This window comes from Nyctereutes procyonoides, unplaced genomic scaffold, assembly GCF_905146905.1.
Source record: "Nyctereutes procyonoides isolate TBG_1078 unplaced genomic scaffold, NYPRO_anot_genome, whole genome shotgun sequence".
In the NCBI taxonomy this organism is placed as follows: Eukaryota; Metazoa; Chordata; class Mammalia; order Carnivora; family Canidae; genus Nyctereutes; species Nyctereutes procyonoides.
Window position 1 is genome coordinate 9,044,996 of NW_026575145.1, and position 13,775 is coordinate 9,058,770.

At 35.6% G+C, this 13,775-nt stretch overlaps 1 protein-coding gene across 1 annotated transcript in view; it reads left to right on the plus strand.

Annotated features, from left to right (window-relative positions):
- SEC23A (SEC23 homolog A, COPII coat complex component) overlaps window positions 1-13,775 on the plus strand; it is a 57,716-nt gene that overhangs the window by 20,533 nt on the left and 23,408 nt on the right. The window contains exons 10-14 of the mRNA XM_055309326.1: window positions 2,565-2,688; window positions 4,709-4,789; window positions 6,092-6,181; window positions 7,342-7,448; window positions 8,891-9,044. Of these exons, the coding sequence (XP_055165301.1) occupies window positions 2,565-2,688; window positions 4,709-4,789; window positions 6,092-6,181; window positions 7,342-7,448; window positions 8,891-9,044 (556 nt within the window). The remainder of the gene's footprint in view (window positions 1-2,564; window positions 2,689-4,708; window positions 4,790-6,091; window positions 6,182-7,341; window positions 7,449-8,890; window positions 9,045-13,775) is intronic.

Here is a 13,775-nt window from a genome sequence, read left to right on the forward strand (position 1 = left end):
TGTTGTAATGTTTTAAAGAGACCATCTGACTTTATTGTCTACAGTAGTCTATATAAGGATACAGGGATTCCAAGTGGTGGCTGAGAAATGTTTAGATTTGGGGTATATTTACAAGGTGGAAGATTTGCTGATAGTTTGGAACTGGGGTTTGGGAAAACGAAAGGGCATCTACTGGAAGCCTGCCCTTTGTTGAAATGGGTAAGACTGTGGAAAGAAGAGTATTAGTGGAACGTTTGGTTTAATATGCCATTTGACATTCATGAGGACGTTTTGAGTAGGCAGTTGGGTATTACAACATAGAGTAGAGATAGGTCTGGGCTGGAGATAAAAATGTGGGAGCTGAAAGAACATTGACGTTTTTTTAAATAGCAATAAAAATGGATGAGATTGTAAGATTTTGCAGTTGAACACTGCCAGGACCTTCCTGAGAGCAGTGAAAGTTGACTTAGAGTGAACTAGAAGAAGAATAGGAAGAGGGGATTGGAAACAGCTGGTAAAGATTACAACTTTTCAAACTTTCCCATATGCAGATCAGCTGGGTATCTTGTTAAAGTACAGATTCCGGATTTACTGTGCATAGGATGGGACTTGGAATTCTGTTTTTCAAACAGGATCCTTGGTGTTGCTAATGTTGCTGGACCAAGGGTCACACTGAGTAGTAAGGGTATAGACAGCTCTTTCAAAGAGGTTTGCTGTAAAAAGGGAACAGGTAATTAGGGTGGTGTAAATTGTCTTTAAGTAGGATACATTGTCAGGTTTAGTGATGACAGATCATCATGGATGACATGTTTGTAAAAGTAGAAAGTCTGAAAGATTTTATATACTACTGTCGGAATTAGTGTGTTAAGTTGTCAAGACTTCTAGATCAAGGTCAGCATACAAAATTCAACTGTATTTTTGTATACTGGTGACAGAGAAAACAAAATAAAAAAAATAATAACATCCAAGATAAACTCAGGAATTTCACAATATCAAAAATAAAATTACCATTAATTATGCCATATAAATTTTATTCTTTTGCCTATTTTAATTTTCTTAAAAGATTTATTTATTATTCATGATAGAACACACACACACACACACACACAGAGAGAGAGAGAGAGAGAGAGAGAGAGAGAGAGAGGCAGAGACACAGGAGGAGAGAGAAGTAGGCTCCATACCAGGAGCCCGACGTGGGACTCATCCCGGGACTCCAGGATCGTGCCCTGGGCCAAAGGCAGGTGCCAAACCGCTGAGCCACCCAGGGATCCCCCCTATTTTAATTTTTTATTGTATTTTATTGTTTAGAATCTACTAAAAGTATTTTAAAAATATGAGCAAATATATGTAAATATTTGTATGCATGTGAGTTTATGGGTTATGAGCAGCAGAAAATTATACATACCTTTCTCTACTTTGCATTTTCACTCATACCCTGGAAAGTGGTCTTTAGCAGTATATTACCTCATTTTGGGTATATACCATATTTTATTCAACTAGTCTCTAACAGATGATCATCTGGATTATTTCCATTCTTTTATTACTAGCAGTGGTGAATACCCCTGTGCATTTTCTGCTTTTGTTTTTGTTTTCCAGAATATTTTTGGGACAGATTCCCAATAGTGGCTTGACTAGATTAAAGAGAAAACACATGGATAATTTTGTTAGATATTGTCAAATTCCTCTGCATTCAGGTTGCATCATTTTGCATTCCCATCTGAGTTTCTACAGTCTCATCAACAGAGTATGTTGTCAAATTGTGATTTTTGCTGATTAGAACAAAATGGTATCTCAGAATTGTTTTTATTTGATAGTTAATTTTTTTAAAACTTTTAAACTAAAATTAAAATAGGTATATGCTTACTGGAAAGAATCAAGCAGTACATAAGTGCTTAAAATGAAAATGATTCCTCAGGCTCCTCTTATTTTCATTCACTGGTTTTGATCCTGTTAAGTTTGATATGATACATAGACAGTATATGCAAATATATACGTACACAAGTATGTATTTGTTTTTAAGAATGAGAACATGTGCCATAATTGTCACGCATCTTCACCAGGAGAACTGGGTGGCTGGGAAGGAAGAGGCATACTTGCTATTGTGTACCACTATACCTTTTGAATTTTGTATTGTGTGGATGTATTATCTATCTGTAAAAGAACTGATGATAAATGAAAGTGTTAGGAGAACTCAGATACTCTCAGGATTGAGATTATCTGTGGAGTGAAGATATTTTCATATATTTGAGTTTTTAAAAATAATGGTAATCTAGCACATTTTGGAGAGTATCTCTAAAATCTGTTGGTAGTGGGATGCCTGGGTGGCTCAGTGGTTAAGCATCTGCCTTCGGCTCAGGGTGTGATGCTGGAGTTCTGGGATTGAGTCCCATGTTGGGCTCCCTCCATGGAGCCTGCTTCTCTCTTTGCCTTTCTGTCTCTGTGTCTCTCATGAATGAATAGATAGAATCTTTAACAAAAAAATAATAAAATCTGTTGGTAGTATTGAGAAGTAATAACTTTTCTGGTTTTAACACATGGACCCAATACTTGTGTCACATACATTATTTTTTGTTCTTTACATGCAGAGGATACATGGTAATGGGTGACTCTTTCAACACTTCCTTATTCAAGCAGACTTTTCAAAGAGTCTTTACCAAAGATATGCATGGACAGTTTAAAATGGGCTTTGGTGGCACATTAGAAATAAAGGTAAGAGCCAAAACTTGACATGTATGGTATGTTATCAAGAGAAGTTTGTAGGCTTCACCACAATTTTAAAATATCATTAATCAAATTCAATATGTGCTTTAAAAGTTGTGGTGGTTTTATATTGAAAACCAGAATTGGAGATTTTATCAGAAAATGTATTATTGTTAAATGTACCTGAAATGTTTACTTGAGCATTTCCAAGTGATTGTTAGAGAAGAAGATACTGTATAGGTAAAATTTCATTTAACTACTTTTTTCCCTTTATATAGGGTTTAACTTTTAAAGTGTGCTTTATCTTTTTAGTGTTAATTTGCTTATGTTAGTACTAGATTTTTTTTTAATTGTAGGAATTAGTATCTAATTTAAGAGAAACCTGTTCTATTCCATTTGGATAATTAGTAATTGTTTAATGGTTGGTAGGTTATTGATATTACTCCCCTCTGTCATTCATTTCAAATTTGGATTTAGAAAATCCAAAGGCTTGGGGCACCTTGGTGGTGCAGTTGATTGGGCATCTGACTCTTGGTTTCAGCTTAGGTCGTGGGATTGAGCCCTGCGTTGGCCTCAGTGCTCTGAGGGGAGTCTACTTGAGATTTTTCTCTCCCACTGTCCCTCCCCTCTCCACACTCTCTCTCTAAAATACATAATAAAGGGCCCAGTGGTTGAGCATCTGCCTCTGCTTCAGGTTGTGATCCTGAGGTCCTAGGCTCCGGTCTTGCATCGGGCTCACCACAGGGAGCCTGCTTCTCCCTCTGCCTATGTCTCTGCCTCACTCTCTGGGTCTTTCATGAATACATAAGTAAAGTCTTAAAAAAAATACATAAATGAATCTTTAAACAAAAAAGAAAACCCAAAGGATTAGTGTTAGCTACTAGTGTATTATAAACACATTGATTTTGAATTTCCATTAAATAAAATCTTGTTAATCTTTTTATTTTATTGAATGCTTGCTCTATCTCCAGCATTAACCAAGGAAATTATAGAGATCTCAAGGGATATACAAGGCACAGATTTTCTTAAAAAGAAACTTAGCCTTGGGGCACCTCGTTGACTCAGTAGAGCGTGCGACTCTTGATCTCAGGGTCATGAATTCAAGCCCCACCTTGGGGGTGAAGCCTACTTAAAAAACAAAAACTACTGAGCCATCCTGGTGCCCTGAAACTTAGTTTTGATAGAAAGATAAGATTAACACTTGTGATAGAGTGAAATAACAGTAGATTATAGAAGTCCTAGAAAGGTTTAGGGAAGAAACATGAATGTTTGTAGGACACAATTTATTCTTGACAATAAATGGTTTTTTAGTGACTTATAGTGGTTTTGAAAGAGGGACGAATTTAAATTGGTTGAGGACAACACATTTTAGTTAGGATCCCATATGAGGAGAGGTAAAAAAGTGAGAACCAGCATGATATATTTGGGGAAACTTCCCAGTGAGAGTGGATGGCTTTTATTGCAATGTAAGGGAAATAGTTTTAATTGTGTGGTTGGATGTAGTTTGGCGATGCATGTCCAGGCAGAAGAAGCCATTGTAAATTAATGAACAATGTTTCGGGTAAAATTCATGTGACAATGTTAATCACTTTGTCAGGAAAAAGAATATCAAGAAACGTGAATTAGGCTTTTAAAATCTTTTGATAGAAACAACAATAGCTTAAATTTTGGTGTCAGTAGAGATTGGAAAGAAACCAGTCTTGGTGACACATTTTCTAAGGGAAGAAAAATAGAAGATAATGATTTTGGGATATGATATTATTTTGAATTCAGAGTGAGGTTTCAAAATGGAGATTTCTTATGAGCAGGTAGAAATAGAGTATTAAAGTTAGGTCAGGGCTAGATTTTATATTTGGGAGTTATCAATCTAGAAGTGCCCAATGATTCATTATTTCTAAATTAGTATGTTTTCATTGACTTGAGTTTTAAATATGGAAAAAAGTCTTTATTTTTATATACTTATAGTTGAGTATATGTTTGAGCTTATCTTTGAGTATACTGAAGTTTTCTCTGTATTCTTACATTGCAGACCTCAAGGGAAATAAAGATTTCAGGAGCTATTGGACCGTGTGTGTCTCTCAATTCTAAAGGACCTTGTGTATCTGAAAATGTAAGAGACCTTTAGTCTAAAAAGAAAATATAATTCATTCAAAGGGCAGGCCAACAAGAGACCTGGAGTGGCAGCCTGTAGCATTTCTTTCAAAATTGTTTGTGTGGGCTAAGTTTCCAGTAGAATGCGGTTCAGTTTTCACTGGTATAATCTATTTGTGGTTTCTTTTTTTTTTTTTGCATGTCCTTTTTACCATCTACCCCAAAATTTAAACCTTTGTATTGTTACCAGTCTTCTATATTTTTTATGCCTAAGTTATTACTTGCCCCAGTATGCCTAAAAAACCCCAACAACTGTGATTTGGAGATTTGGAGACTTCTAAAAGTGAAATCTGAATTTTTTTGTTTGTTAGTAGGATTTCCAACAAAGTAAGCAAATGAGCCCGATTTTCATTTTAATTCCTTTCTTTTTTTGTTATCCCATCTAGTGGTCAAATAATGTACTTTAAATGGTAGAATTGTGTAGCTATAGAGAGGGTGATGGTAATCATCTCTAAAATTAGAGTTTAAAAATTAATTTTAAGCAGATTGCATGGTAAAAATTAATATCTAAGAATAGTGTTTTGGGGAATCAGACTGCTTAAATTATGGAAATCTGATCTAGAGAACCTTTATCATATGTGCCCATATTATGTGTTAAATCAGTACCTCTTTACACAGGTCAAATAGTTGGATAGAAAGATAGCGTTAATTGTAATTACTTCATTAAATGGTATATACTTTTAAAATCTTTAATATTGAAGAACTTGTATCAATATTTAGCAAGAATTTGGGGGCACCTGTGTGGCTCAGTGGTTGAGCATCTGCTTTCAGCTCAGATTGTGATCCCGGGGTCCTGGGATTGAGTCCCACATTGGGTTCTCTGTGGGGGGCCTGTTTCTCCCTCTGCCTCTGTCTCTGCCTCTCTCTCTCTATCTCTCATGAATAAATTAATAAAATCTTAAAAAAAATACTTAGCAAGAATTTGAATTATCTTATAATTTTATTGTGTAAGAATTGCTTAATATTATTTCATGACATATTTCTATGACTTTTAAAAATCTTAAGCTTTTAACAGTCATTAAATTAGTTAGAAATGTGAAGCAATTTTTTTATTGCAGTTTTTTCCTTCCCTTTTTACCTTAATATATATTATAGTAATAAATTGGGGGTGTCTAGCTGGCTTAATTGGTGGAACATGCGACTCTTGATCTTGGGGTTGTGAGTTTGAGCCCCACATTGGTTGTAGAGGTTACTGAAAGTAAAATCTTTAAAAAAAATTGTATTCTCTATTTTTCAAACATACTATATTTTATTTTTACAGGAGATAGGAACGGGTGGCACATGTCAATGGAAGATATGTGGGCTCAGCCCCACTACAACCTTAGCTATATATTTTGAGGTTGTCAATCAGGTATGACTTTTATATTTGAAATACTCAATTTAGGCCATAGATATTTCATATTTTTTTCCAATAGTAATTAGACCCGAAGCTTATTATGTTTGGAATTTTTGTTTATCATATTCTTTTTCTCAAGCCTAAACTACTTGGTGAGAGGATAAACTATAACAGAAAGAGATGTTAAGGAAACCTGCAAATGCACAATATTGGGCAACCCAACTTTCATTCTCAGTTTTCCTTTTTTTCTATTTTAATATAAAATTGAAGCATAAATAAAAATTCTGTTCTAGATATGCATTTTTGTAATTAGGCATCAGGCTCCTCCTAGTTGTCACAAGGTGTATTATAATGATATATGAAACCCCTACAAGAACGTTTAATATATCAAAATTCATAGAAAAAGATTGTAAGGTAAAGATTCCTATATTTGAAAAGTTTTTTTTCTGGTATAAGAGGAAGTTATATTAAAGACGATATAATGTATAAGTTACTGACTTTCATACCAATAGTTATGAGGCATAAAATGAATCACAAAGTATTGATGATCAACCTTCATAAGATAGGTACAGGAATTTTTTTGCTTAACCATCAAAATTTGTGAAAAGAAGTAGCTTTTATTGACCAAAAATAAGTAAATCAAGAATGCTTCTTGTCAAAGATCATGAGGAAAGTTTCTCTTATTGACCACTTGCTATTTCTGAGGATCATTATTATATGTTACTATTGGGGTCTTCTCATTAATAGTTTTCTATGGGTCATCTGTTCATCATATGATTTATCTTCCTAAAAGTTCTGTTTTCATCTCATATACTGAAAGGTGAAGGACTTGGTTCAATTTCTCTTTATCGAGCTACTATTTTGCAAAATTGCCTTACTTATGCCTTTGTGTATCTGTTAATTTCTTTATACTTCTCCCTTTATTTTGTCTTTCACATCCTTGTGAATTATCTATTACTTGAAATTGATATCCTAGCTGGACTCACTTCTCTTATGCTTCATCATTTTTCCCCTTTCCCAGATCCATTTCTCTTTTGTGTGGCAAAACACAACTCTTTGGTATGCACTGGAAACAATCATCCTTCTATCGATTTTAGAATGAATTTCATTAAATAGGGTAACTATAAAAACACTGTAATAGATTTTGCTTAGTTTTTACTTTTATTTTTACATAGCATAATGCTCCAATTCCTCAAGGAGGGCGTGGTGCAATCCAGTTTGTGACTCAGTATCAGCATTCAAGTGGGCAGAGACGCATCCGAGTGACCACCATCGCTAGGAAGTAAGTTGTATTAATTAGAGATTAAATTATCATATCGAAACTATTCTGAGTCATGTTTCCAAACTGGGTTTCTGTTTTGAGAAACATCTGTAACTAGGAAATGAACATTTATAATAATAGTATTTTATTTCTTTTTTTTTTTTTTTAAGATTTATTTATTTATTCATGATAGAGACACAGAGAGAGGCAGAGACATAGGCAGAGGGAGGAGAAGCAGGCTCCATGCAGAGAGCCCGATGTGGGACTTGATCCTGGGATTCCAGGATCACGCCCTGAGCCAAAGGCAGACGCTCAACCACTGAGCCACCCAGGCGTCCTGCATTTTATTTCTTTCTAATCCAGCTTATTGGCTAAAATGTTCATTGTTAGGAAATGTATAGCAACTTAAAAAATGACTCCTAGGACACATTCTTTGAAATATTCTTTTATTTACCATATTCCTCTGAGAGGAGGAGCAAAACTAATAAACATTATCCTTTCATAGGCATTAACGATATGTACATATATATACATACATCATAATATAGCACAATAATTAATAGCATTACTTTTCAGTGAAAAAGTTCTTAGTCCTAAAACAGACTCTTAACTAAAGAGTACAAACAGGATTACTGGAAGAGAGGTGGATGGGGAATGGGCTAAATTGGTGATGGGCATGGAGGGAAAAAGAATATATAGAAACTTTAATTATATCATTTATCATTAATAATTGAATTAAAGACAAAATGAGAAAACATTTTTTGATAATTTTGTTCATTTTCCAGCTTAGTAAATGAGAATTATTTAGCCTGGAGGAAAACTCTTATTTTGTTGTATTTCCATGTTTCTGCCTTTAGAAAATTGGAGCAATAATATTTAAAAGTCTGACATAGACTTGTGTATTTCTGTGCACATGTATACCTATACATATACGTGTGCTCTATTTATACTTGTAGAAATCTTAATGTCTTAAGGAATGTGTTTGGAGATCTATCTTTACAATTACTTTAGAAGACTTTATTAGGTTTGGATATATTTTTCTGTTTTATTTATTTTTTATTTTTTAATTTATTTTTATTTTTTTTTAGTTTTTATTTATTTATGATAGTCACACACAGAGAGAGAGAGAGAGGCAGAGACACAGGCAGAGGGAGAAGCAGGCTCCATGCACCGGGAGCCTGACGTGGGATTCGATCCCGGGTCTCCAGGATCGCGCCCTGGGCCAAAGGCAGGCGCCAAACCGTTGCGCCACCCAGGGATCCCTGGATATATTTTTCTGAAAAATAATGCTATACTGAAACTATTAGTGATTTTAAATAATGCTGACTTTCTAGATAATGTTGGAATTTTCAAATATGAAATAATTTTCTGCATCATTTTAATTTACGTCTGTGTAGTAGCCAACTGTGATATTGTCACTTTAATAATTCAGCAGCATCTCTCTGCTTTCTTCTTGCCTTTAGCTGGGCAGATGCCCAAACTCAAATCCAAAACATTGCTGCGTCTTTTGACCAGGAAGCAGCTGCCATTCTTATGGCCCGGCTGGCAATCTATAGAGCAGAAACAGAGGAAGGACCAGATGTACTTAGATGGCTAGACAGACAGCTCATTCGACTGGTAAGAAGTAAACAATGTACTTTTGTCAATATATATACTTTCGTTTGTCATATTTGTTGCTTATGATTTCTTTCAGCATACTTAGCAGTTTAACTGAAAGACTGTATGAGGGATTTTGATTCAAGTTGCTGAGAAAGGCATAGTAATGAATGGTACGTTTCTCTCTTCCAGTAAACTAAAATACCTTTTTTCCTTAAAAGAGTGACACTTAAGTAACTTTTTTTCTTTCTTTCTTGTTTTGGGGCTGTTACCACATTAGTTTCAAATTTAATCCTAAATTATTGTAAATTTTTTTTTACTGCTTTTTTTTTTTTGCATATTTTTCTTCATTGCTATTGTTTTAGTTTTCTAATTTTATTGAGAAGTTAATTGTGATTTAAAAATTGGGATCCCTGGGTGGCGCAGTGGTTTGGTGCCTGCCTTTGGCCCAGGGCGTGATCCTGGAGACCCGGGATCGAATCCCACATCGGGCTCCCGGTGCATGGAGCCTGTTTCTCCCTCTGCCTATGTCTCTGCCTCTCTCTCTCTCTCTCTCTCTCTGTGACTATCATAAATAAATAAAAAAAATTAAAAAAAATAAAATAAAAATTATGCACGTTAACATACAAAAATATAGGTAGGCCTTGATTATCTGGATCTCTATTAGCAAAATGTGTGTTAGTAAAATTATTGATAATGCTGATTTACTTGGGTTTTTAGTATGGCAGGAACCCACTACTTACGTTTTAACCTAGAATGCTTAATTAAGTTCTATTCTTAATGCTCCATGTTTTATTCAGCAAATTCTTGCCTATTATTTTAGTCATAGGCTAAAGAGAACTGTTAAGAACTCTCTGCTAATCTATCAGATTTCTGTTTGTAGCAGGAAGATTTGCATTCTTTGTTTAGATTTTCATGTAGTTTTAAAAATATTCTTCAATGAACTAATCTTTGTTTAATAAAATTACTCATTTTTGTAGCATCATCCAGGACTTTTTTCTTTTACTTTACTTTCAAGGGTGTTTTTATACTAACACCTGTCTGTGGTGAAAGGAGTGTTTTAACATCAGCATGTCTTTTTACAAGAAGAGGCATAAAACTTCTCATCAAATCAACCACTGCTTGAACACCATAAGTACAAATGCCAACCCAGTTCTTCCAAGATGAACCATTGTTTCTAGATAGGAATATAAAGTATTAAATATATTTTGACTTTGCTAGTTTAGGACTGTGGAAATATATTCTTGAATTGCACTATCATTTAGCAGTTTGACATGACATTAGTGAAATCTGTTGGCTCGTCAACCTAAATAGAGAAGCTGTTATTTTTTAGCTGATTGCATAAACTTCTTCAGCATCATATGATATGTTATCAATGCATTCATTTATTGTATTACTTTAAAATGGAACGTTTTCAGTTTATCAGACTGCATCTTTTTTTTTAAGTATTTATTTTATAGAGAGTATGCCAGTGCATGAGTTGGGGGAGGGGCAGAGAGAGAGAATCTTAAGCAGACTCCCCACTAAGCGTGGAGCCTGACATGGAGCTCCATCTCACAAGCCATGAGATCATGACCTGAGCCAAAACCAAGAGTCAGAAGTTTAACCAACTGAGCCACCCAGACACCCCTCAGACTGCATCTTATCCTAGCATTTTACTTACTTTAATTTTACATGTTGGTATTATTAGGTTCTATTATAGTTCTGTGACTTTTTCTCTTTTTTTTTTAAGATTTTATTTATTTTGAGAGAGCGTGTGAACGAGTTGGGAGAGGGGCAGAGGCAGAGGGAGAGGAAGAAGCTGAGCAGGAAGTCCCACATGGGGCTCCATCCTAGGACCCCAGAATCATTACCTGAGCCAAAGTTGCTGAATGAACTGAGCCACTCAGGTGCCCTGACTTTTCCTTTCAGGGTAATAAGTTAGTAATCTGACATAGTTTGCTTCCTGAGCCTTTTCAATGGATGTGACTTTGTTTTACTAAATGCCTTGTTCTTTCGAGAAGAAAGTGTTTGAAGTGATCAGCACCTTTATTTGCCAAATGGCTGTGATTTGTAGTAGAGTGCTTTTGCCATTTTGTGAGAACTACTACTACATTTGTAGGTTATCGCATGTGACACAAAACAAAGTACAACTTGGGTTATCAGCTCACATAAAAACCCACTTATGGGGATCCCTGGGTGGCTCAGTGGTTAAGCACCTGACTTTGGCCCAGGGCGTGATTCTGGAGTCCCAGGATTGAGTCCCGCGTCGGGCTCCCTGCATGGAGCCTGCTTCTCCCTCTGTCTGTGTCTCTGCCTCTCTCTCTCTCTCTGTGTCTCTCATGAATAAATAAATAAAATCTTAAAAAAAAAAACAACCCACTGATTAGTAGCTTTCATTGTAAAGATTGATCTTTTCTGTGTCCCTTGTTGCTTAAATGTGGTGAAATGACTCAGAAGATTGTAATTCTTCAGAATTCTCTGTGGGGTAATGTCTAGAATATTCTGTCTCACAGTTGAACTTCAAAATTTGCCATATTGTTTGACATGCTTGTAAAACACAAACACTATTAATGTATAAAACAGAATGGCCTTGTAGAGAACTAAATGAGTTACAAAAAGTACAAAATTACAAAAACATACACTATAATTCACTTCTACACATTCTGCAGTTTTGTAGTATTAAACAGCAGTGCAAGGGTTTTGGGAATAGAGAATAGAAGAGTCATAGCACGATGAAAATTTTACTGTTATTTTCTGCCACACCAATATAGTTTGTCTGTTCCTATAAGTCACTTGGCAAATGTGGGTAAGAGGAAGTTGGTGGAGGTAATTTGAGGGAGGGGCTGATATTGTCAGACTATTGTTCTGCTTTCTGTGCAAAATAGTTTACACCAGTTATTGGTGGCTTCCCTTGTCATATGTCAAAAACAGAATGAAGTTTTCCAAATGAGCATAGTCCTACTGCATACTGCCACATGGGAATGAAAAATGGCCAAAAGAAATTGCTGGGGCATATGGGTGGCTTGGTGGTTGAGCATCTTTGATCCTGGAGTCCTGGGATCCAGTCCCACATTGGGCTCCCCATAGGGAGCCTACTTCTCCCTCTGCTATGTTTCTGCCTCTCTCTGTGTGTTTCTCATGAATAAAGAAATAAAAAATATCTTTTAAAAAATTAAAAAATAAGTAAAAATAAAAGAAATTGCTAACAGGTAACTTGGAAACCATCTATCACTGTGGCTGACATCATATGGTATGCAAAGTTCAAAAAACACATTTTTAAAAGATTTTAAAGAACTCCTAGTGACTAAGAAACCCTCATATATAGTAAAAGTGGTGAGAATGTGATCTTTACATTCTTCTAATTGATGGAATCACATTAACATACAGTTGAAGTGAAACTCTAGGTGATGACCAATGAACCTTAGTTATAAAAGCTGTTCTAAGACTCATTTTTTGTACTGATTGTGCACTGCTAAAATTTCAGCTGTAACAGTGATAACAACACAAATAGAGAAGGGATTAATAGTACCTTGTAGGTACTATTTATAGTTTTTTCCCAATGGAAAAAAATCTATGAAATTATACTAACAAACTTCTTTCCTCAATTTGGTATAGTGAATGTAATTATTTTCTTTTTTCTTGATGACTCAGGCTTATTTTCATTAAAAATAAACCTCTTTTTGGGGCACCTGGGTGGTGCAGTCAGTTAAGTGTCTGACCATGGCTTCAACTCAGATCAGATTTCAGAATCATGAAAGTCCCAACGATGTGGGACTCGTTTTTTTTTTTTTATATTTAATATTTTTTTATTATCAGGAATAAAGCTTGCATACACAAAAGCTCAGTCACACTTGTAGGCTGTTTTTATATTCCCATTGCATCCTCCAACCGAAACCTAACACGGTGTTGCGTGGATCATAGATCCTCAGTACAGCACCTGTGGGTCGTTTTGTTTCCTCCTAAAGGACCTTTGGGTCACCAAATGAACCATTGTTTGATTCCAGTGATCAGCAAGCACGCATTGTGACATGTTGTGCTCTTCTGAAGATAGGCAAATAAAGGCATTTTTGTTTCGAAATATGTCTACACAAGTAATATCAAGAGCTACACTTTATTTTTTTACTTTGAGCCAGATATGGCATTAATGGTTTTGTAGGTGTGCCTGTCATTTAAAAGCTCTGTAAAGGAGATCTTACGCACCCCCACAGTCCAGAGGGAGACCAGGGCGTCTAGGGGTTAAAAGGTTCTGTCCAAGGTCATGGTGGTAAGAAGTGAGTAGAAATCACCCTCGGAGTCACCTGCATTGGCCTCTGTGCTCAGCGTGGAGTCTACATGAGATTCCCTCTCCCTCTTCCTCTGCCCTTCCCATTCATGCTCTGTCTCTGTCTCTCTCTAAAATAACGACATCTTTAAAAAAAAAATCCAAACATCTTTTTAAAAACTCTTTTGTAGGTAATGGGCAATGTATGGCTAGATTGGTGCTGTGCCACATTTGCTTCTGACACTTTTAATGTAAGCCCTCGCTCCCCTTGGCCATAATCATTTAAGCTATTGGTTTCAACATATGCTTTGTCCCCTCATCCAGAGTCTCTTGTTTGGGTCCATCTTGTGCCCACCTTCATCTTCATGGACCTGTTCCTTACCTTTTTTCGTTTTTGTTCTTTACTTTTTTGACTCTTGACTTTTTCTATTGAATGACACCTTTTTCACAACTTAAACTTGATATTGGATTTTGTTTTTTCATCTTTGACCTTTGGTTTACCCACTAAC